At 42.9% G+C, this 23604-nt stretch overlaps 1 protein-coding gene across 1 annotated transcript in view; it reads left to right on the forward strand.

Annotated features, from left to right (window-relative positions):
* Positions 1-23604, forward strand: part of LOC122556798 (dedicator of cytokinesis protein 2-like) — a 727415-nt gene that overhangs the window by 680381 nt on the left and 23430 nt on the right. Inside the window, exons 43-46 of the mRNA XM_043703987.1 lie at positions 3743-3827; positions 4322-4408; positions 10557-10733; positions 19812-19895. Coding sequence (XP_043559922.1) covers positions 3743-3827; positions 4322-4408; positions 10557-10733; positions 19812-19895 — 433 coding nt within the window. The remainder of the gene's footprint in view (positions 1-3742; positions 3828-4321; positions 4409-10556; positions 10734-19811; positions 19896-23604) is intronic.

A 23604-nucleotide genomic window follows, 5' to 3' on the forward strand; every position in this document is an offset into this window, starting at 1 on the left:
ATGCCCGAAACGTCGATTCTCCTGTTCCCTGGATGCTGCCTGACCTGCTGCACTTTTCCAGCAACACATTTCCAGCTCTGATCTCCAGCATCTGCAGACCTCACTTTCTCCTCAAATAATGGAAAGAGCCTGGTAGTCGAAATACTGCACTTAGAATTCCTTCAGTGTGGAAGTAGGCTATTCAGCCCATTTTATCAACACCGACCATCCAAAAAGCGTGCCACCCAGAGCCATCCCATCCCTGTAATCCAGCATTTCCCAAGGCTAACCCACCCAGCCTGCACACTATGGGCAATTTAGCATGGCCAATCCACCTAACCTTCTTTGGAAACTGAAAGAACTGCAGATGCTGTAAATCATAAACAAAAACTCAACTCGCTGGAAAAGCTCAGCAGGTCTGGCAGCATCTGTGAAAAGAAATCAGAGTTAGAGTTTTGGGTACAGTGACCCTTCCTCAGAACTGATGGTAGCGAGGAAAATGGTGGTTTATTTGCAGAAGATAGGGTGAGGGAGGGGTAAGTAGTAAAGGATAGGTGAGGATAGAGCACAAAGAGAGAAATGGACAATTGAACAGACAAAGGAGTGGATTACGATCTGGCTGGGAGGGTGAATAACTGTTAATGGAGACTGTTAGTGGCTAACAATAGGTAGTGTGTAATGACAGACTATATGATAACAAGGGATGGTGAGTGTGGTAGGGGGCTAGGACATGGGGGAGTTCAGGCCCTAAAAATATTGAACTCGATATTGAGTCCGCAGGGCTGCAGTCTCCCTTCCAGCTTGCGCTGATCTTCACTGGAGCCTGCAGCAAGCCTTAAACAGAAATCTTAGACAGACAAAGGACAGGGAACAGGGTAGTATGTTGAAGTGGCAGGCAACTGGAAGCACAGGGTCTGGTTTGTCGCCAGAACGTATGTGTTCTGCAATGCGATCAACCAGTCTGTGCTTTGCTTTCCTAATGTCAAGGAGACCACATTGTGAGCAGCGAATGCTCTGGAGTAGGTTGTGGGAAGTGCAGGTAAAGTGCTGCTTCACCTGGAAGGTGTGTTTGGGCCCTTGGAGACTGAGGAGGGAGGAGGGGAATGGGCACGTGTTACACCTTTGGCGGTTGCAGGGGAAGGTGCCGAGTGACTGTAGGGGGGGTGTCGGGAGTGAAGGGAGGGCGGACCAGGGTGTTCTGGAGGAAGTGGTCCCTGCAGAAGGCAGACAAGGCAGGGAAGGAGAATGTACGTCTGGTGGTGGCAGCAGCCTATTGAACAGTCTATCCTGTCCCTACCTCTCCTCAAGTGCCCACAAAATCACAGATACATATCATTGTTGTGGGTTCACTGTCACATTGTGAAAATTAATGAAGTGGGTCCCAACTAAAAAAGCATCTCATGTGTCAATACCATTAATGTTCAACAGGTTCATGTTATGCTTGTCCTGCTCCACTGCTATTTAGGCTCTTCCTTATGACGAGGAGGCGATGGCCTAGTGGTCAGATGGCCTGTTAATCCAGAGACCCAGGTAATGTTCTGGGAATTCTAGGGTTAGATTCCTGGTGAAGGGCTCATGCCCAAAACGTCGATTCTCCTGCTCCTCAGATGCTGCCTGACCTGTTGTGCCTTTCCAGCGCCACACTCTCGACTCTGATCTCCAGCATCTGCACTCCTCACTTTCTCCTAACGTCCTGTGGACCCAGATTTGAATCCTGCCATGGCAGATGGTGGCATTTGAATTTGTGGAAAAAAAAAGCAATCTATTTTACTAATGTCCTTTTGGGGAAGGAAACTGCTATCCTTACTTGGTCTGGCCTACATGTGACTCCAGACCCACAGCAATGTGGGTGAATCTTCTCTGCCCTCTGGGATGGGCAATAAATGCTGCCAACAACACCCTCACTCTGTGAATGAATGACGGTGATGTCCATGCTTTGTTGTTTAAATCCTATATTTATCACAGCAATGGAGTACTTTGTATGCAGCTGAACAGCAACATTACCATTCCAGCTGAATTCAAAACAGTGACTCCATAACTGCAAATATGAACATCAAATTGGAGCTCTGAATTACAATTGTGATGAAGCTTCAGGGAGAAATAGAAGCTCGTCATAATCTAATTTTTCATTGCGTGGTTTCATCATCATGACTATTCCATTATGATCTTATCACATATTGCCATGGCTTCTGAGTTTCAAATTGGTAATTTAAAAAATGGATAAATTAATAAAATTCAAAGTCACCTCCTTCCTGTTCTGTGCATCTCCTGACCCTCGATCCCTTCGGAATAATGATATGACATCAGTGAATAAGATGCTACTCAGTCTGCAAAGCCCAGTCCTGGCTTAACTCTTTTAAAAAAGCAATCCTTTCTGAACTCTGTTTAATTTTCACTGTTGAAGTTAGAGAGCCATAGAGTCATACAGTCAAACAGCATCGAAACAGACCTTTCAGTCCAACTAGTCCACATCGACCATAATCCCAAATTAAATAGTTCCACCTGCCTGCGCTTGGCCCATATCCCTCCAAAATATTTTCTACTCATGAACTTATCTAAATGTCTTTTAAATGCTGTAACTGTACCAGCACCCACCGTTTCCTCTGGCAGTTCATTCCACACACAAACCACTGTGTAGAAAAGTTGCCCCTCGTGTCTTTTTTTTTAATCTTTCTCCTCTCACCTTAAAAATGTGTCTCCCAGTCTTGAAATTCCCCACCCTAGGGAAAAGAGACCTGCCATTCACCTCATCTATACCCCTCATAATTTTATAAACTTTATAAAGTCACCCCTCAAGCTCCGATGTTCCAGTGAAAGAAGTCCCAACCTGTCCAGCCTCTCCTTATAACTCAAACGCAACATCCTGGTAAATCTTTCCTGAACTCTCTCCAGCTTAATAATATCCTTCCTGTAACAGGCTGACCAGAATTGGACACGGTACTCCAGAAAAGGCTGCAAAACCTCAACATGACATCCTCTAAGCTCTCTAAGAATACTTTTCCCACAAAGAGGATTCCATAATATTCGTCCATTCCCCACTCATAATGTTCTTCTGTCCACTTTAAAAGTACCAAATCCTCTTTGAAGGGTTGATGAGTGAGGGTCCAATATTTGCTATAATTTCCCGTAGACTAAAGGAGTTACCAACTCCAATCACTGTATTGACCCCCACGTTAAAGGACAACTTTATAAATATACCTAACTGCATTGCAAATGGGTAAAGTCTGAATACTCCCAATACAATTAGAAAAGGTGGGGTGAGGGAAGGGGATGGGAAATCATCATTTGTGATATCCACCTCTACACAAAAGAGTTATTAGCATGAATAGTCAACCTGCAATAGACTTACCCTTGTACTAGTGGTATGTGGTGGCATCTGTTAGTTTGGTGAGACTATGGATCTGTACCTGGGAAGTCTTGCTTCAATCTTTGTTGGTAGAGCAGTGTCTGTTGTGGCTGTAGAAGCCCACATGGGAGTGGCAGTCTCAGCTGCAGTGACTGCACTTGAAGGCTTTGTCCTACGGTGTTGTCTTGGTGCTGTTTTTTCAGCGGGTGGGCTTTTCTTCAGCAGCAAGCCTCACCTTCTCTTCTCTTTTTAGACCTCTGCATAATTCCAGCCTCCAGTGAGAGCTCAAGGTATAGCTATGGTTAAATGGAGACCACATATTCATACAACAAAACTACGTTGTTAACAGAAAGGAAAATTCAAGTTGAGCTATGACACACCATTGTGCAAGTCATTTTGTTTCTTTGATTCTCCTAGTTTCTACCGGGCAAATTACGTGCAGAAGTTTCAATACTCAAGACCAGTCCGGAAGGGAACAGTGGATCCAGACAATGAATTTGCTGTAAGATATATATATTTATTTTATTAATCTCAAATGGAGAGAACAGCAAGGACCAATATTGTTGTAATTATTCAAACTGATGAGAAACTTCTCTTTGCCATGTGAGTGGGAAAATTAAACACTGAGAACAAAGGGAAATGGAAAGAGAAAATTATTTCCTCCTTGCTACCGGGGGCAGCAGGTCATGTGTTTATAATTTTTCAAAAACATTTTTACTGTCACCGGTGGTGACACAAAAAGAGAGCTCCCAAATTTGAATCTATCTCATCCGAAAGAAAGCAGCCTTACTCCTAAGTGTATGGTGTCCCTCCTCTATTATATCGCCGATTACTTTGCTATCATGGCCTCTGGTGTATTGCTGTTTGTTTACCTTTGTTCGAACATTGCTGGTAGAGTCCATATGTGCATGTGATGTCAAGAAAAAATGTCATGAACATAATTTGAGAATTCAGCGTTCATTGATGCTCATAAATACATTTCTTTGCATCTTGTAGTCAATGTGGATTGAGAGGACGACATTTATCACAGCTTATAAATTACCTGGAATTCTGCGTTGGTTTGAAGTCATTTCTAGCTCCACTGTAAGTACAATATTCCTCAGAATGACGCTAATGCATGCTTCTGGGACTTAATCCTGCAACTCTTTGATGTAAGGTTCCACACTCAACTGGAAACTGAGACCCCAAAATCAGGCAGAAATGACTCATGAGCGGCCTACCTCGACTATTTGAATTGAAACATTGTTACCACACCCATGAGAAAATGTGAGAAAATGTGCAGTACTGTATCAATGTGAGAGTATGCAGGGAAAGAAAGAAATTTGGAATGGGATGTTTGCCTTTTTAGAAAGGCGATTGCTATGTAAGAGTAGGGATATTTTAGATTAGATTACAGTGTGGAAACAGACCCTTCGGCCCAACAAGTCCACACCGACCCGCCGAAGCGAAACCCACCCATACCCCTACATTTACCCCTTACCTAACACTATGGGCAATTTAGCATGGCCAATTCACCTGACCCTGCACATCTTTGGACTGTGGGAGGAAACCGGAGCACTCGGAGGAAACCCACGCAGACACGGGGAGAACGTGCAAACTCCACACAGTCAGTCGCCTGAGGCGGGAATTGAACCCGGCGCTGTGAGGCAGCAGTGCTAACCACTGTGCCACCGTGCCACCCTATTACTTGCAATAATGTAACTCACCTTGGGTACTGTGCATTTCCATCAGAACAAGAATGTACTTAGAATCCCTACAGTGCAGATAAAGGCCATTTGGCCCATTAAATTTGAACCAACCCTTCAGAGACCATCCCACCCATCCACTCACAACCCCACATGGCCCATACATCTAACCTGCACATCTTTGTTGGAGGAAACTGGAACACCCAGAGGAAACCCACGCATAGATGGCGAGAATGTGTAAACTTCACTCAGTCGCCCAAAGGTGGGAATCCAACCCAGGTCCCTGATGCTGTGAGGCAGCAGTGCTCACCACTGAGCTACCGTATCACCCAATGATCAGTGGCTCAGTGCCTTAAGGATTGCAAAAACAGTTCTCTGGATTGACATCTGAAATGAAAGGGCTGCTTTATGAAGTTAGATTGAATGAAATGGACCTATATTTAAGTGAGGAGTGATCTCATTCCAATGTATAAAATTCCTGGAAAGGTCAATTCAGTGTATGTGAAGAGTAGAGAATCTGATACCATGCCTCAGGTGAAGGGATTGGCTGCTTAGGATTGATGTGAAGAGTTGTTTCTTCATCCAGGAGGAAGTGGATGCTAGGTCATTGAATATTTTCACTGCAGAGCTCAATGCACTTTTGGGAACCAAGAAAAATGGATGGGAAAGTGAAGTTGAGGCAGAGCAGCTGTGATCTCAGTGAATACTAGAGCAGGCTGGAGAGAGGGTTGGACCCACTGCTGCTCTTGTTTCTTATGTTTCGCATGAATTAATGCACAGCAATATCAGTTTGAGAATACTACAGAGCGGCTCTGTTTCAAAATGGGAGCACTCTTTTAGTGATTCATTAATTTGGAATCCAGTGGAATTATGGGACAGGGTGTTTTGGATCCAGTGGCAAGGAGCAGGGTGGCTGTGGGTGCTCCCCAATGCTGTTCTCCAGTTTTGGTTCCATTACTCTTTGCCGTCATTAAGAGGAATCTAGATTCTGGTGGGGTGAGTAGCATTATAAAGCTTGCAGACTGGGCACTACAGTGATGTGGAGGGTTCTGCTTTTCACACTGATGTAAATGGGATGATGGTCATGGTCAATGTAGAGAAGTGACACAGATTGGGAGGGTAACTGTGAAAAACAAGTCTGCTGTAAATAGCAGAACTTTGAAAAGGGTGATTGACCTGTGAGAGCCTTGAGACCCATACATTACAAAAACAAATCCTTCAATATTGCAGGTCAGATTGGTAAAGTGGTCCAATAGTAGGTGGGACTAGTTTAGTTTAGGATTATGGCCAGGAGGTACTGAAGGGTCTGTTTCCCTGCTGTTGGAGACTATGACACATGGTTTACTTGAGTTTGTAAATAGATGCATTGAATGAAAAAGAAATCATGACATAATCTCATAAATCAAAGTTTAAACCTCAGTTTGAGTAAAGTAAACAGTTCTAAAGACCACCCTTCAGAGAAAAGACACAGAGAAATATTTCCAGGGTGTCACCTGAGCTAAGGGAAACCGGTTATTCGAAAAGGTTGTGAATTAATACTGATCCCCAGGGAGCAATAGGCAACAGAGATTTTCAGTATGATGAGATATGGATTAGATATAGAAAATCTATTCCCCATGGTGACAAAGGATATAGATTTTAAATTAATGACAAATAGATCGAGAGGAACAATGAAGATCATTCTTTTTATTCAGAATCTTAATCTGAAACCGATGGAAACTGATTCCACAATACCTTCAAAAGAAAGTCAGTCTTTGAAGTTCAACAACTTGCAGGACATGAGACTATGCCAGCTCCTGAATGATCTTGAAAAGATAGAGGTGGAACAGATGTTTCCTGTTGTGGATTCTTGAACCAGGAGGCAGTTTTATAATTAGGGGCCGCCCTTCTAGGACAGAGACGAGGGCAGTGTGACTTTGGGACTCTCTCTGCCTCAGAAGTCAGTAGGGGTAGGGTCATTGATTTTTTTAATCTTCAGAGGTAGGCAGATTCCTGTTCGGCAGGGAGAATCAAATGCTATTGGAAGTGGGTGGGAGCGTGGAATTCAAAACACAAAGAGATTAGCCACTGAATGGCAGAGCAGGCTTACTGAAGTAGGTTGGATCGACTGGTTTAAAAGTGATGGGAGAAAGGAGGTAAGCCTGCCCATGCAGCTACAGATTATAGTTAAATACAGTTCTGCTGCTGCCGATTGCTCAGCTTTTAGCTGCTTGATATTTCGAATCTTTCCCATTTAACAGATAAGAGCTGAAAATGTGTTGCTGGAAAAGCACAGCAGGTCAGGCAGCATCCAAGGAGCAGGAGAATCGACGTTTCGGGCATGAGCCCTTCTTCAGGAATGAAGAGGGTGTGTATTGGCAGTGTTACCATCACTGGATCCCCACTACAACATCCTGTTGGGCGGGGGGTTACCATTGACCATATGTTTAACTGGATCTGCCATTTAAATACAGTAGCTACCAGAGCAGGTCAGAGGCCAGGAATATTAGACATGTAATTCACCCCTAAATCCCCAAAGCCTGTCCACCATGTACAAGGTACAAGTCAGGTGTGTGGTGAAATACTCCTCACTTGACTGGATGGGTGCAGCTCCACAACACTTAATAGCTTGACATACTCCAGGACAAAGCAGCCTACTTGATTGACACCACATCCACAAGCATCCACTCCCTCCATCACCAATGCTCAGCAGCAGCAGTGTGTCCTATCTACAAGATGAGCTTTAGAAATTTGTTAAAGATCCTCTGTCAGCACTTGCCAAACCTACGACCACTTCCATCTCAAAGGAGAATGGCAGCAAATATATGGGAGCACCACCACCTGCAAGTCTTCCTCCAAGGCACTCACCACTCTGATTTGGAAATATATCATTGGTGCTTCATTGCCATTGGGTCCAGGTCCTGGATTTCCTTCCCTAAGGGCATTGTGCGTCAACCTCTAGCACATGGACTGCAGTGATTCAAGAAGTTAGTTCAGCAGCATCTTCTCAAGGGTAACTAGGGGCAGGTAAGAATTGCTGGCCAGCCAGCAATGCCCACATCTCATGAGTGAATTTAGGAAAAGGATGCATTCCAAGGTTTTTTTTCTCTCTCAACACGTTCTGTCAGTGACTATCTTTATCAACGCCCCTCCCCCAAGTCCCTCCTCTCTACCTTTTGTCTTAGCCTGCTTGGCACACTTTCCTCATTCCTGAAGAAGGGCTCATGCCCAAAACGTCGATTCTCCTCCTGCTTTTCCAGCAACACATTTTCAGCTCTGATCTCCAGCATCTGCAGTCCTCACTTTCTCCATTTAACAGATAACACCATCAACTCAGTGTGAAAGCAAGAATATCAAAACTTTATAATCAATGTGTTGTGGCCACTCCTATCTTTACAATCACAGAGAGAGGAATGTGTGACAGATTGGTGAGGGCAAGTCATTTTTGTCCTCTCTTTGATTGCCTCATCATCATCTGCAGGCCCTGTCTGGGATGTATGTGCTCCGAGACTCAGGTCAGTAGGTGGCACTGTTGAGTCACGCTTGCAGATAGGCAGTAACATTCAATCTACCATTGAACATTGAATCTCTATAGTGCGGATGGAGGCCTTTCAGCCCATCGAATCTAGCACCTACCCTCCAAACAGCATCCTATCCAGACCCAGCCCAATCTCGCTAACCCTACTGAACTAACTCCTTGAAGGTTGGTATCCTGTCACCAAATCATCCTTTATTTAATGTAAACAATATATGCCACTGATCCAACTAGCTCAGAGTCAGCTCCCAGAGTGAGCAGAACCCCTGACACTCCTGTCAGCCAGGGCCCCCTGAATGGACCAAGTTAACAGCCCCAATCAGGGAACTCATATTCTATGAGATCCATCTAGCTGACCTCATTACAATGACGCAATACCAGGTTATAGTACAGCAGGTTTATTTGTGAGCAACTAGCTTTCAGACTGCTGCTCCTTCAGCAGGTCCTAAAGCTGGTGCTTCCAAATAAACCTGTTGGACTATAACCTGGTGTTGTGTGATTTTTAACTTTGTCCACCCCAGTCCAACACCAGCTCGTCCACATCATTGTTACAATTGCTACACCAGCATTTCCCATGGCTCATCGACCTAGCTTGCATATCCCAAGGCATTATGGGACAATTTAGCATGGTCAACAAAACCTAACTTGTTTCAGTTTAGTTTTAAATAGGGGGCCCTTCCTGGTCTCAGTGGCTGAACTCCATGTTGCATTAGTGCAGGTGGTAGATCAGCAACTATGCTGGTCCCTTTGAAAACTAAAGGGTGCAAAAATGATTTCTTCTTGTGATTCATACGAACATAACCTTAGTGCAGGATTAGGCACAAGGATCCTCAACACTGCTTCACCATTACTCGTGGTTAACCCTTCACCTCAGCGACCTCCATCCCATCTCCACATTGCTCAATCCCATTGATTGTGCTCATTGTTGTGGAGAAAGTGAGGTCTGCAGATACTGGAGATCAGAGCTGGAAATGTGTTGCTGGAAAAGCGCAGCAGGTCAGGCAGCATCCAGGGAACAGGAGAATCGACGTTTCGGGCATAAGCCATTCCTGAAGAAGGGCTTATGCCCGAAACGTCGATTCTCCTGTTCCCTGGATGCTGCCTGACCTGCTGCGCTTTTCCAGCAACACATTTCCAGCTCATTGTTGTGGGCCAGGCTTGACCCCCTCAAAGGATTTCAAGAAAGTAGCTAACATTGCTAGTTGTTTTAATCAGGTGTAAAGTGGATATTCCAGGAGGTATGCAGCTGGTCCAACCACTTAGCCTCTATATAAAAAAAACAGAGTTTATTTGCAAGATGACTGAATGGAACACAAACAAAAGAGACCAGAATAAGTTAACCGATCCGAAAACCCAGCAATTACCCCAGTGTAATGACGCTGTTCCTATTACTTGCAACAATCCCTATAAATACCCCTTGGCACAAAAGGAAAAAAAATCAAACACAGGCTCTTACAGGAGAGAGAGGGAGAGAGATCTGGTAGAGAGATTCAGCATGGAACACCTTTTTCCATGTAGCTGTTTCTTGGACCAACAGCCTCAACGAACTGACTGTCTGCTTTCAGTGAACGGCCAGGCTGCTTAAAACTAAACCACACCAGAGAAAAGTTCAGTCCTGATGAAGGGCTTTTGCCCGAAACGTCAATTTTCCTGCTGCCCGGATGCTGCCTGACCTGCTGTGCTTTTCCAGCACCACTCTAATCTGCACTCTGATTTCCAGCATCTGCAGTCCTCACTTTTGCCAAACCAGAGACAAGCTGAGCTGGGAGAAATAACCACTCCCCGTTCACTGTACAAGTGTTTGTTTGAAACTTGAAAGCCTTTTTCCTGAGGCGGTATCTGTTAGCTATAATCAAACAAGCCCTAACACCCTTCAAAGCTAGACTTTTCAGAATCGCTGCTTTAATTAACTCCCTGAGAAAAAACACCAAGGACAGCATCCCCATGTAAAACGAGCAGCATCATTACACCATCGTTTTTTCACTAATGTAAAGAACAAACTCTCATCACCTGTTTCTTTGTGATATTGCAGAACACCATCAGCCCTCTTGAAAATGCGATTGAGACAATGCAGAAAACCAATGAGAAAATCCTCACCTTGATCAGCCAATACAAGGGTGATGACCATCTTCCGATCAATCCTCTCTCAATGTTGCTCAACGGGATTGTGGATCCGGCGGTTATGGGTGGATTTGCTAAATACGAAAAGGTAAAGAACACAATGATTACCAAATCATGCCTTCAACAATAAGAGACAAAAGCCAGCCCAGGAGCTGATTCTGGCATGGTCCATTCCAGAGAGGCAGGTTAACTGGTTAGAAGTGAAAAAGGTAGACGACACAATAAAAAGGTTTTTTGATTCCTGCTCGGAGGTTAATCTAGCACACCCCATACCTCAACAGTATCAGTGTGGGATTATAAACCAACACTGTATCAGTGTGGGTATATACACCAGCACTGTATCAGTGTGTGATTATACACCAGCACTGTATCAGTGTAGGATTATACACCAGCACTGAAACACTGTGGGAATATACACCATCACTGTATCAGTGTGGGATTGTACACCCGCACTGTATCAGTGTGGGATTGTACACCAGCACCGTATCAGTGTTGGACTATACTCAAGCACTGTATCAGCGTGGGATTATACACAAGCACTGTATCAGCGTGGGATTATACATAAGAGCTGTATCAGTATGGGATTATACACCAGCACTGTATCTGTGTGGGATTATACACCAGCACTATATCTTTGTGGGATTATACACTGTTTTAAAAAATTCTCAAGGTCAGGTTCGTAGGAGAGTAGTCTGACACAGAACAAACGACCAAGAGGCGAGTCTGCTAGAATATGGGCATTTTATTCCCCGCAGCGTCGCCACAACCAGGTCTCATACAACGGGTCTGGCTTATACTCACTCTACATGTTACCGGAACTGGGAGCCGTCAGTTCTCGTAGAGCGGTTGCCAACAACCCACGCTCGGCGGTTAAACGTAACCCCGGAGCAGACTCACCGAACTGGAGACTTTTCCAGCTGATATACTCTTTTCCAGATATAAACATTCATGTGAACAGCAGAGCAAGGCTAAAAAACACATTCCATTCTGGTTACATACAGATAAGAAGATTCACACGGGGAGGTGTGTAATAAGATTCACACGGGACTAAGCAACACCTCCATTCCGGTTAGATTCACACATGTATTGGGACATAATTTTTAACCGTTTCACCACATTCCACTGCTTGGCCCAATACATGTGTTACATTATGATTCACACATGTATTGGGACATAATTTTACACCACATACACCCGCACTGTATCAGTGTGGGATTATACACCAGCGCTGTACCAGTGTGGGATTATACACAAGCGCTGTATCAGTGTTTGATTATACACCAGCACTGTATCAGTGTGGGATTATACACCAGCACTGTTTCAGTGTGGGATTATACACCAGCACTGTATCAGTGTGGGATTATACCCCAACACAATCAGTGTGGGATTATACATCAGCCCGGTATCAGTGTGGGATTATACACCAGCACTGTATCAGTGTGGGATTATACATCAGCACTCTATCTTTGTGGGATTATACACCCGCACTGTATCAGTTTGCGATTATACACCAGCACTGTATCAGTGTTTGTTTATACACCAGCACTTTTTCAATTTCTGATTATACATCAGCACTGTGTCAGTGTGGGATTATACACCAGCACTGTATCAGTGTGAGATTATACATCAGCACTGTATCAGTGTGGGATTATACACCAGCACTGTATCAGTGTGGGATTATACACCAGCACTGTATCAGTGTGGGATCATACATCAGCACTGTATCAGTGTGGGATTATACATCAGCACTGTATCAGTGTGGGATTATACACCCACACCATATCAGTGTGGGATTATACACCTGCACTGTATCAGTGTGGGATTATACACCAGCACTGTATCAGTGTGGGATTATGAACCAGCACAGTATCAGTGTGGGAATATACACCAGCACTGAATCATTTTGGGGTTATACACCAGCACTGTATCAGTGTGGGATTATACCCCAATACAATCTGTGTGCTTTATACACCAGCCCGGTATCAGTGTGGGATTATACATCAGCACTGTATCAGTGTTTAATTATACATCAGCACTGTATCAGTGTGGGATTATACATCAGCACTGTATCAATATGGGATTATACACCAGCACTGTATCAGTGTGGAATTATACACCAGCACTGTATCAGTGTTTAATTATACATCAGCACTGCATCACTGCGGAATTATACAACAGCACTGTATCAATATGGGATTATACACCAGCACTGTATCAGTGTGGGATTATACATCAGCACTGTATCAGTGCGGGATTATACATCAGCACTGTATCAGTGTTTAATTATACATCAGTGCGGGATTATACATCAGCACTGTATCAGTGTGGATTTATACACCAGCACTGTATTATTTTGGGATTATACACCCGCACTGTATCAGTGTGGGATTATACACCAGCACTGAATCTGTGTGGAATTATACACCGGCTCTCTATCAGTGTGGGATTATACACCAACACTGTATCAGTGTGGGATTATACACCCGCACTGTTTCAGTGCGGGAATATCTACCAGCACTGAATCAGTGTGGAATTATACACCAGCACTGGATCAGTGTGGGATTATACACCCGCACTGTATCAGTGTGGGATTATACACCCGCACTGTATCAGTGTGGTATTGTACACCAGCACCGTATCTGTGTGTGACTATACTCAAGCACTCTATCAGTGTGGGATTATACACAAGCACTGTATCCGTGTACGATTATACACCAGCACTGTATCAGTGTGGGATTATACACCAGCACTGTTTCAGTGTGGGATTATACACCAGCACTGTATCAGTGTAGGATTGTACACCAGCACTGTATCAGTGTGTGATTATACACCAGCACTGTATCAGTGTTTAATTATACATCAGCACTGTATCAGTGCGGGATTATACATCAGCACTGTATCAATATGGGATTATACACCCGCACTGTATCAGTGTGGGTTTATACACCAGCACTGTATCAGTGTGGGATTTTACATCAGCACTGTATCAGTGTGGGATTATACACCCGCACTGTATCAGTGTTTGATTATACACCAGCACTTTTTCAGTGTCTGATTATACATCAGCACTGTATCAGTGTGGGATTATACACCCGCACTGTATCAGTGTGGGATTATACATCAGCACTGTTTCAGTGTGGGATTATACACCCGCACTGTATCATTGTGGGATTATACACCCGCACAGTGTCAGTGTGGAAATATACACCCGCTCTGTATCAGTGTGGGATTATACATCAGCACTGTATCAGTGTGGGATTATACACCCACACCATATCAGTGTGGGATTATACACCAGCACTGTATCAGTGTGGGATTATGAACCAGCACAGTATCAGTGTGTGATTATACACCAGCACTGTATCATTTTGGGGTTAAACACCAGCACTGTATCAGTGTGGGATTTTACCCCAATACAATCTGTGTGCTCTGTACACCAGCCCGGTATCAGTGTGGGATTATACACAAGCACTGTATCAGTGTTTAATTATACATCAGCACTGTATCAGTGTGGGGTTATGCACCAGCACTGTATCAGTGTGGGATTATACACCAGCACTGTATCAGCATGGGGTTATAAACCAGCACTTTATCAGTTTGGGAATATATACCAGTACTGTATCATTTTGGAGTTATACACCAGCACTGTATCAGTGTTTAATTATACGCCCGCACTATATCAGTGTGGGATTATACACCCGCACTGTATCAGTGTGGGATTATACACCAGCACTGTTTCAGTGTGGGATTATACACCAGCACTGTTTCAGTGTGGGATTATACACCAGCACTGTATGAGTGTGGGATTATACACCCGCACTGTATTAGTGTGGGATTATACACCCGCACTGTATCACTGTGGGATTGTACCCCAACACAATCAGTGTGGGATTATACATCAGCACTGTATCAGTGTGGGATTATACACCAGCACTGTATTAGTGTGGGATTATACACCAGCACTGTATCAGTGTGGGATTATACACCAGCACTGTATCAGTGTTTAATTATACATCAGCACTGTATAAGTGTGGGATTATACATCAGCACTGTATCAGTGTGGGATTATACACCCGCACTGTATCAGTGTGAGATTATACACCCGCACTGTATCAGTGTGGGATTATACACCAGCACTGTATCAGTGTGGGATTATACACCCGCACTGTATCAGTGTGGGATTATACACCCGCACTGTATAAGTGTGGGATTATACATCAGCACTGTATCAGTGTGGGATTATACACCCGCACTGTATCAGTGTGGGATTATACACCAGCACTGTATCAGTGTTTAATTATACACCAGCACTGTATAAGTGTGGGATTATACATCAGCACTGTATCAGTGTGGGATTATACACCCGCACTGTATCAGTGTTGGATTATACACCCGCACTGTATCAGTGTGGGATTATACACCCGCACTGTATCAGTGTGGGATTATACACCAGCACTGTATCAGTGTGGGATTATACACCCACACTGTATCAGTGTTTGATTATACACCAGCACTTTTTCAGTGTCTGATTATACACCAGCACTGTATCAGTGTGGGATTATACACCCGCACTGTATCAGTGTGGGATTATACACAGGCACTGTATCAGTGTGGGATTATACATCAGCACTCTATCTTTGTGGGATTATACACCCGCACTGTATCAGTTTGCGATTATTCACCAGCACTGTATCAGTGTTTGATTATACACCAGCACTTTTTCAGTGTCTGATTATACATCAGCACTTTATCAATGTGGGATTATAGGCCAGCACTGTATCAGTGTTGGATTATAAACCCACACTTTATCAGTGTAGGATTATACACCAGCACTGTATCAGTGTGGGATTATAAACCCACACTTTATCAGTGTGGGAATATACACCAGCACTGTATCAGTGTGGGATTGTACACCAGCACTGTATCAGTGTGGGATTATACCCCAATACAATCTGTGTGCTTTATACACCAGCCCGGTATCAGTGTGGGATTATACACCAGCACTGTATCAGTGTTTAATTACACATCAGCACTGTATCAGTGCAGGATTATACATCAGCACTGTATCAATATGGGGTTATACACCAGCACTGTATCAGTGCGGGATTATACATCAGCACTGTATCAATATGGGATTATAAACCAGCACTGTATCAGTGTGGAATTATACACCAGCACTGAATCTGTGTGGAATTATACACCAGCTCTTTATAAGTGTGGGATTATACACTAACACTGTACCAGTGTGGGATTATACACCCGCACTGTTTCAGTGTGGGAATATATACCAGCACTGAATCAGTGTGGAATTATACACCAGCACTGTATCAGTGTGGGATTATACACCCGCACTGTATCAGTGTGTGACTATACTCAAGCACTCTATCAGTGTGGGATTATACACAAGCACTGTATCCGTGTACGATTATACACCAGCACTGTATCAGTGTGGGATTATACACCCGCACTGTATCAGTGTGGGATTATACACCCGCACTGTATCAGTGTAGGATTGTACACCAGCACTGTATCAGTGTGGGATTATGCACCCGCACTGTATCAGTGTAGGACTGTACACCAGCACTGTATCAGTGTGCGATTATACACCAGCACTGTATCAGTGTGGGATTATACACAAGCGCTGTATCAGTGTTTGATTATACACCAGCACTGTATCAGTGTGGGATTACACACCAGCACTGTATCAGTGTGGGATTATACACCCGCACTGTATCAGTGTGGGATTATACACCAGCACTGTATCAGTGTGGGATTTTACATCAGCACTGTATCAGTGTCGGATTATACACCAGCACTGTATCAGTGTGGGATTTTACATCAGCACTGTATCAGTGTTTGATTATACACCCGCACTGTATCAGTGTTTGATTATACATCAGCACTGTATTAGTGTGGGATTATGCATCAGCACTGTTTCAGTGTGGGATTATACACCCAGACTGTATCAGTGTGGGATTATACACCCGCACTGTATCAGTGTGGAATTATACATCAGCATTGTATCAGTGTGGAATTATACACCCGCTCTGTATCAGTTTGGGATTATACATCAGCACTGTATCAGTGTGGGATTATACACTCACTCCATATCAGTGTGGGATTATACACCAGCACTGTATCAGTGTGGGAATATACACCAGCACTGTATCATTTTGGGGTTATAGACCAGCACTGTATCAGTGTGGGATTATACCCCAATACAGTCTGTGTGCTTTATACACCAGCCCGGTATCAGTGTGGTATTATACACCAGCACTGTATCAGTGTGGGATTATACATTAGCACTGTATCAGTGTGGGATTATACACCAGCACTGTATCAGTGTGGGATTATACACCAGCACTGTATCAGTGTGGGGTTATACACCAGCACTGTATCAGTGTGGGATTATACACCAGCACTGTATCAGTGTGGGGTTATAAACCAGCACTTTATCAGTGTGGGAATATATACCAGTACTGTATCATTTTGGAGTTATACACCAGCACTGTATCAGTGTTTAATTATACATCAGCACTGTATCAGTGTGGGATTATACACCAGCACTGTATCAGTGTGGGATTATACACCCGCACTGTATCAGTGTGGGATTATACATCAGCACTCTATCTTTTTGGGATTATGCACCCGCACTGTATCAGTTTGCGATTATACATCAGCACTGTATCAGTGTTTGATTATACACCTGCACTTTTTCAGTGTCTGATTATACACCAGCACTGTATCAGTGTGGTATTATACATCAGCACTGTATCAGTGTGGAATTATACATCAGCACTGTGTCAGTGTGGGATTATACACCAGCACTGTATCAGTGTGGGATTATACACCAACACTGTATCAGTGTGTGATTATAAACCCACACTTTATCAGTGTGGGAATATACACCAGCACTGTATCATTTTGGGGTTATACACCAGCACTGTATCAGTGTGGGATTATACACCAGCACTGTATCAGTGTGGGATTATACACCAACACTGTATCAGCGTGAATATACTCACTTATGCTTTCTGTGTTATTCAGTTCTCTGCCTGTGTGAAGACATGTATGTGTTCTGATTCAATGCGATATTAAATATCAGTGCTGAACGAGTGATTAAAAATATCTACATTTTATATCAATGTTTTTCTTATCTATTTTAACTTTTGATTATTTATCGTGTGCTGTAAGTACTTATTGGAGTGGAGATAATATTGCTTGAAGAACTTTGTTTAATGAATCTGAACATGCAGACTGGCATAAAGTTAACGGACTTCATGGCTTTTACTCTGGGCAGATGTATAGATAAGGGCAGTGTAACAGTGGTTTCTTTCATGTATTTTTAGAGAGCGAGATAAATGGTCATGTAAAAAGTTAATAGAGCGCGTCAAATGTCCCATTAATGTTCAGGGAGCAGATACCATCGTTAAAACACTTAAAGAGCATGATATAAATTGTTTAGGTAGTTGGCTGTGAAGGTAGGATCAAGAAATATCACAACCACTTCAGTGCAATGGAGATACCGAGCTAACTACAACAATACAGTCACCTCTGCACATCTAACCTAGAAAACCAGGCCAACATATTTGACAAAAACAAAAGACAGTGCAGCCCAAAACAAACAGCATCAGTCCCTGATTAAAGTACAGTCGAATCTGCTGTAACACACTAGATCCATCCTCACGCAATCCCATGTTGCACGAAAATCGTGGAATAGCAGCACCATTTAAGTTAATGGCACCGGAATCGTGTTATAACCAATACACGCTTTAAAAGTTTGTGCTTTAGAAGCAGTGTTCCCAATTCATCAATTGTGTTATGGTGAATTTACATTAATGAAACATAGCAGAACGACTTGTATTTTAATACCAAGCTAACACAATATTCAAAACAACAACAGGCCCAGAAAGGGGCAAAATAAACCGACAAAATTTAGATTAGATTTGGTTGGGTTTTGATTATGAAACCTTACAACCATAAGGTTAGTGTGTGAGAAACATTGCAAGCACAGTAACTTCAGTTGTAGTAATAGCAAATATTAATTCACAAGTATTAGAACGTATATCCATGAGGATCTTAAAGTTTGAATAAGTTTTACAAGTGCTTAGGAAACACTTGTGATTTGGAAAGAGGGTTTAAAATGTCCCAATGCATTGTTACTTAGCATTTCAGTGTGGGACTCTGCAATGGCTGGAACATATTACATTTCTTTTTAATCCTTGGGGCATGCAGTGAATTTTGTTGAATGCAGTTGCATCATGCAGTTTGGGATCGAATTTTACATTTGCGTTTGAGGAATTTTGTTTTTCTTTCAATCTCTGTGATAAACAGAGACTTAATTTTCTTCTCCTAAAAGACAAGTTGTCTCTTGGTAGTGAAAAAGACATATTTTGTTGAAGCTTTCAATGTTGCAAGCACCAGGACCAATCAGAGTCAAACTGTCTGGTTTAAATTGAAGCAAAGCTTGGTCATTAATTGTCAGTCATCAGTGCCTTCACCATGGAATGCCACTGCCAGTCAGAGTCCACTTAGAATCATAGAATCCCAACAGTGCAGAAAGAGGCCATTCAGCCCATTGAGGGTACACCGATCCTCTGAGGAGCATTCACCTAGACCCAGCACTCCAGTTAATCCCTGTAACCCCATAGTTACCTTGACCAACCCACCCAGCCTTCATATCCTTGAACACTACGGGGCAATTTAGCATGGCCAATCCTCCTGAATTGCACATCTTTGGACTGTGTTAGGAAACCAGACACATTCAAATGCGGGGAGAACATGCAAATTCCACACAGACAGTAGCACGAGGTTGGAATCAAACCCAGGTCCCTGGTACTGTCAGGCAGCAGTGCTAACCACTGAGCCACGGTGCCACCAATCAGCAATCTTTTCTCATACAATAGAAAATGTTTATCCCTTTTACTGTGGTACTTCTCGTGAATGCCCTGATGAGTGCAAAGTGAAAAGCTTTGACAAAAAGTGAAGATTTTTTCTGCAGTAAAAAATGTTGACCGACAAATTGACTGTTAAAACTTTGTGTCTAAACTAAACTGAAAAAAGTAAGCACTTTATTACTTGCTCTCAATCTGGGAGAGCTGATGGCTATTTAAGTAGAGGGAGATGTTTGATTTTGACTCTGTGTTAAAACTTTCCATATTTTCAGGCTTTCTTCACAGAGGCTTACTCAGAAGAGCATCCAGAAGACTGTGAAAAATTGCATCATCTAAAAAATCTAATAGCTTGGCAGGTAAGGTGAACAATAGTGCTATTCTCACCAAATGTGTTCATGTTGTTAATATAGAATCCACAAACCCAAACCTATTTACTTTCTATACATAATACTCAATCTCATTCATACTTTCCACACAGAACCCCCAAATGTACTTACAGTCTTCCTACAGAAATCCCAAACCTGTTCATACATTCTGAATAAAATCTCCAAACCCATTCATACTTTGCATGTAGAATCCTCAAATATAGTTACACTCTCCATATAGAGTCCACAAATCCTCAGAGAGTATTTGATTGTTGGGGGGTGGGCAACATACAGAATAAGGACATTAAAGTGACTCTTGGATAGGCATATGGATGATAGTAAAATGAAGGGTATGTAGGTTAGTTTGATCTTAGAGTAGCATAAACGGTTGGTACAACATCGAGGGCCAAAGAGCCCTTGTCTGTGCTGTACTGTTCTATGTTCGATATTTTATGTAAATCAACTCAACCATAATTTTATTGACTGGTCAAAGTCAGAAGTCACATGACACCAGGTTATAGTCGAGCAGGTTTATTTATTATGGAGGTGCCAAGTGTTGGACTTGGTTGGACAAGGTCAAAAGTCACACGTCACCAGGTTATAGTCCAACAGATTTGTTTGAAAATGAAGGAGCAGCCTTCCTCAAGCTTTCAATTTCAAATAAACCTGTTGGACTATAACCTGGTGGCGTGTGACTTTTGACCTTGTCCAACCAAGTTCAACACTGGCACCTCCACACATTGAATGGTGCAAGAGTTTGGACTTTATGAAGACTACTCCTAATTCATACATTTGTAGTTTTATATTTATGCCACCCGTTTAGAATCCCCAAAACAATTCATTCTCTCCACCAAGATTTCCCCAACTCATTCACAATCTTCATATAGAATCCAAACTTCCCAAACCCATTCACGTTATATTGATCACCTTGAAAGATATGTAAATCCAGAGATTAATTAAAAAAAAAGGTTATGAAATGATCCAGAAATTAAATATGATTCAGCGTAAAGTAGGCAACTTGATTCTTGCCTTTATTAGTCAGTGCATTGTGTATGGGAGCTGGGAGGTCATCTTGCAGCTGTACAAGACATGGTTAAGCCACTTTGGAATATTGTGTGCAATTCTGGTCTCCTTCCTGTCGGAAGGATGTTGTGAAACTTGAAAGGGTTCAGTAAAGATTTAAAAGGATATTGCCAGGGCTGGAGGATTTGAGCTATAGGGAGAGGTTGAAGAGGCTGGGTCTGTTCTCCCTGGAATGTTGGAGGTTGAGGGGTGACCTAATAGAGGTTTACAAAATCATGAGGGGCATGGATAGGGTAAATGGACAAGGTCCTTTCCCTGGGATGGGGGAGTCCAGGACTACAGGGCATAGGTTTAGGGTGAGAGGGCAAAGAATGAAAAGGGACCTAAGGGGCATCTTTTTCACGCAGAGGGTGGTGTGTGTATGGAATGAGCTGCCAGAGGAAGTGGTGGAGGCTGGTACAATTACAACATTTAAAAGGGATCTGATTAGGTATATAAGGGTTTAGAGGGATATGGGCCAAGTGCTGACAAATTGGACTAGATTAGTTTAGGATATCTGGTCAGCATGGACAAGTTGGACTGAAGGGTCTGTTTCTGTGCTGTACATCTCTATGAGTCTATGACACTAGTGTTGCCAACTCTCCTTGCTTTCCTTCAATTTGGATCAAGGTGGATCCCTGTCACCCAATGTCTCAAGCAAATTGTACCCCTCCCCATAATTATCAACATTTTTATAATTGGCAAACAAAAATATTCAAACAGAAAGGGAGAAAAATCAAATTTTATTTTAATGCCCTGTAACTTATGTCCAGGTTTTCTGAACATGCTGTACAGGACATTATCATCAATTTCTGGAGATGACAGAACAATCTTGCAGGGTTGACTCATTTAGTCCTTCTATAAGGCTTAATAAATGGCAGTGGTAGGTCAGATAATTGGGGTTAATGCTTGTGCATCTCTGATTCTTGGAACAATTGGCAAATATCTCCTTTCTAATCTAATCACACCAGCGAAAATTTGCATGCAGTATTGTCTGATTGGGTCATGTTGAGTTGTTCAGTACTTAATTCCATGGGAAGTGCCACTCAGATTTCCTAATTTGCTTATTTAAAAATGCTATCGTAAACATGATCAGTCACTTCTCTCCCACTGTGCCTCTAACATCGGTCCTCCCCCATCTTGAATATGCTGCTATACAGCTGTATGTCACTAGGTGGCAGTGGGTAACTGCAACAAGAGGGAAAAGAGCAGCTTTTACTAATGTGAGTGAGTCAGGAACTATCTTAACTAGTGTCTTCTGCAAAGGAGTACAGGGGGGATTGAGGTATCATTCAATGCTGAGGAGTTGCCAAATTTCAGTGAAGGTTCTATTGCCATAACTTTCCTCTGGGCTAGTAGCCCAGTCACTTTGGTGCTGATCTGATGCTCCAAGGTAACTAATTCTGTGATATTATCAGAATTATATGAATCCTGATGAAGAGTCATGGAGCTGTACAGCACAGAAACAAATCCTTCGGTCCAACTTGTCCATGCCGACCAGATGTCCTAAATTAATCTAGCCCCATTTGCCAGCACTTGGCCCATATCCCTCTAAACCCTTCCTAATCATGTACCCATCCAAAAGCCAAATCCAGACAAGGTCTTCTCCCTGACATGCGGGAGTCCAGAACTAGAGGACGTAGGTTTAGAGTGAGAGGGAAAAGGTTTGAAAGGGATCTAAGGGGTAACTTTTTCATACAGAGGCCAACATTTGACCCATCTCTCCAAACCTTTCCTATTCATATACCCGTACAGATGCCACTTAAATGTTGTAATTGTGCCAGCCTCCACCACTTCCTCTGGCAGCTCATTCCATACACGCACCACTCTCTGCGTGAAAAATGTACCCCTCAGTCCTTTTTAAATCTTTCCCCTCTCACCTTAAACCTACAGCCTCTAATGTGTGTGTGTGTGAGTGAGTGTATAACCACCCAGTTTAGAATGATCACACATCACCAGGTTATAGTCCAACAGGTTTATTTGGAAGCACTAGCTTTCGGAGCACTGCTCCTTCTTCAGGTGATTGTGAAGTATAAGATCATAAGGCACAGAATTTGTATCAAAAGTTTACAGTTTGCAACTGAAATTATATATTGAAAAAGATCAGGATTATTTGTTAAGTCTCTCTTCTTTCATATGTAAATTCAAGAACTCTTTTTAAAGTTACCTTTTCAAGTGAACTTTAACAACAGATGCCATGTCAGCTCAGATAATGCATTGAAGGTGTGAGGTTAAAGTCCATCTGTCTGTGCCCCAATGTTCAGACTGATTCTATTTCTAAAAAAGGGATTTTACAGAATCTTACATGGAGTCTTACATAGATTTGAGCAAAGTAAAATCTAATTCTGCAAGTACAAATTCACTCCACAAACTTGAGTGTGTGTGTGTGTGAGTGATTGTATAGTGCAATGGGGTCACCTGTAGTGTGACATGAACCCAAGATCCCGGTTGAGGCCATCCCCATGGGTACTGAACTTGGCTATCAGCCTCTGCTCGGCCACTTTGCGTTGTTGCCTCTCTGGAAGTCCTCATTGGAGGATGGTCAGCCGAAGGTGCGTGGCCAAATATCCCAGACCGCTGAAGTGTTGTCCAGCTGGAAGGGAACATCCCTGGTTGGTGATTGTTGTGAGGTGTCCAT

Source organism: Chiloscyllium plagiosum, chromosome 14 (genome assembly GCF_004010195.1).
Source record: "Chiloscyllium plagiosum isolate BGI_BamShark_2017 chromosome 14, ASM401019v2, whole genome shotgun sequence".
In the NCBI taxonomy this organism is placed as follows: domain Eukaryota; kingdom Metazoa; phylum Chordata; class Chondrichthyes; order Orectolobiformes; family Hemiscylliidae; genus Chiloscyllium; species Chiloscyllium plagiosum.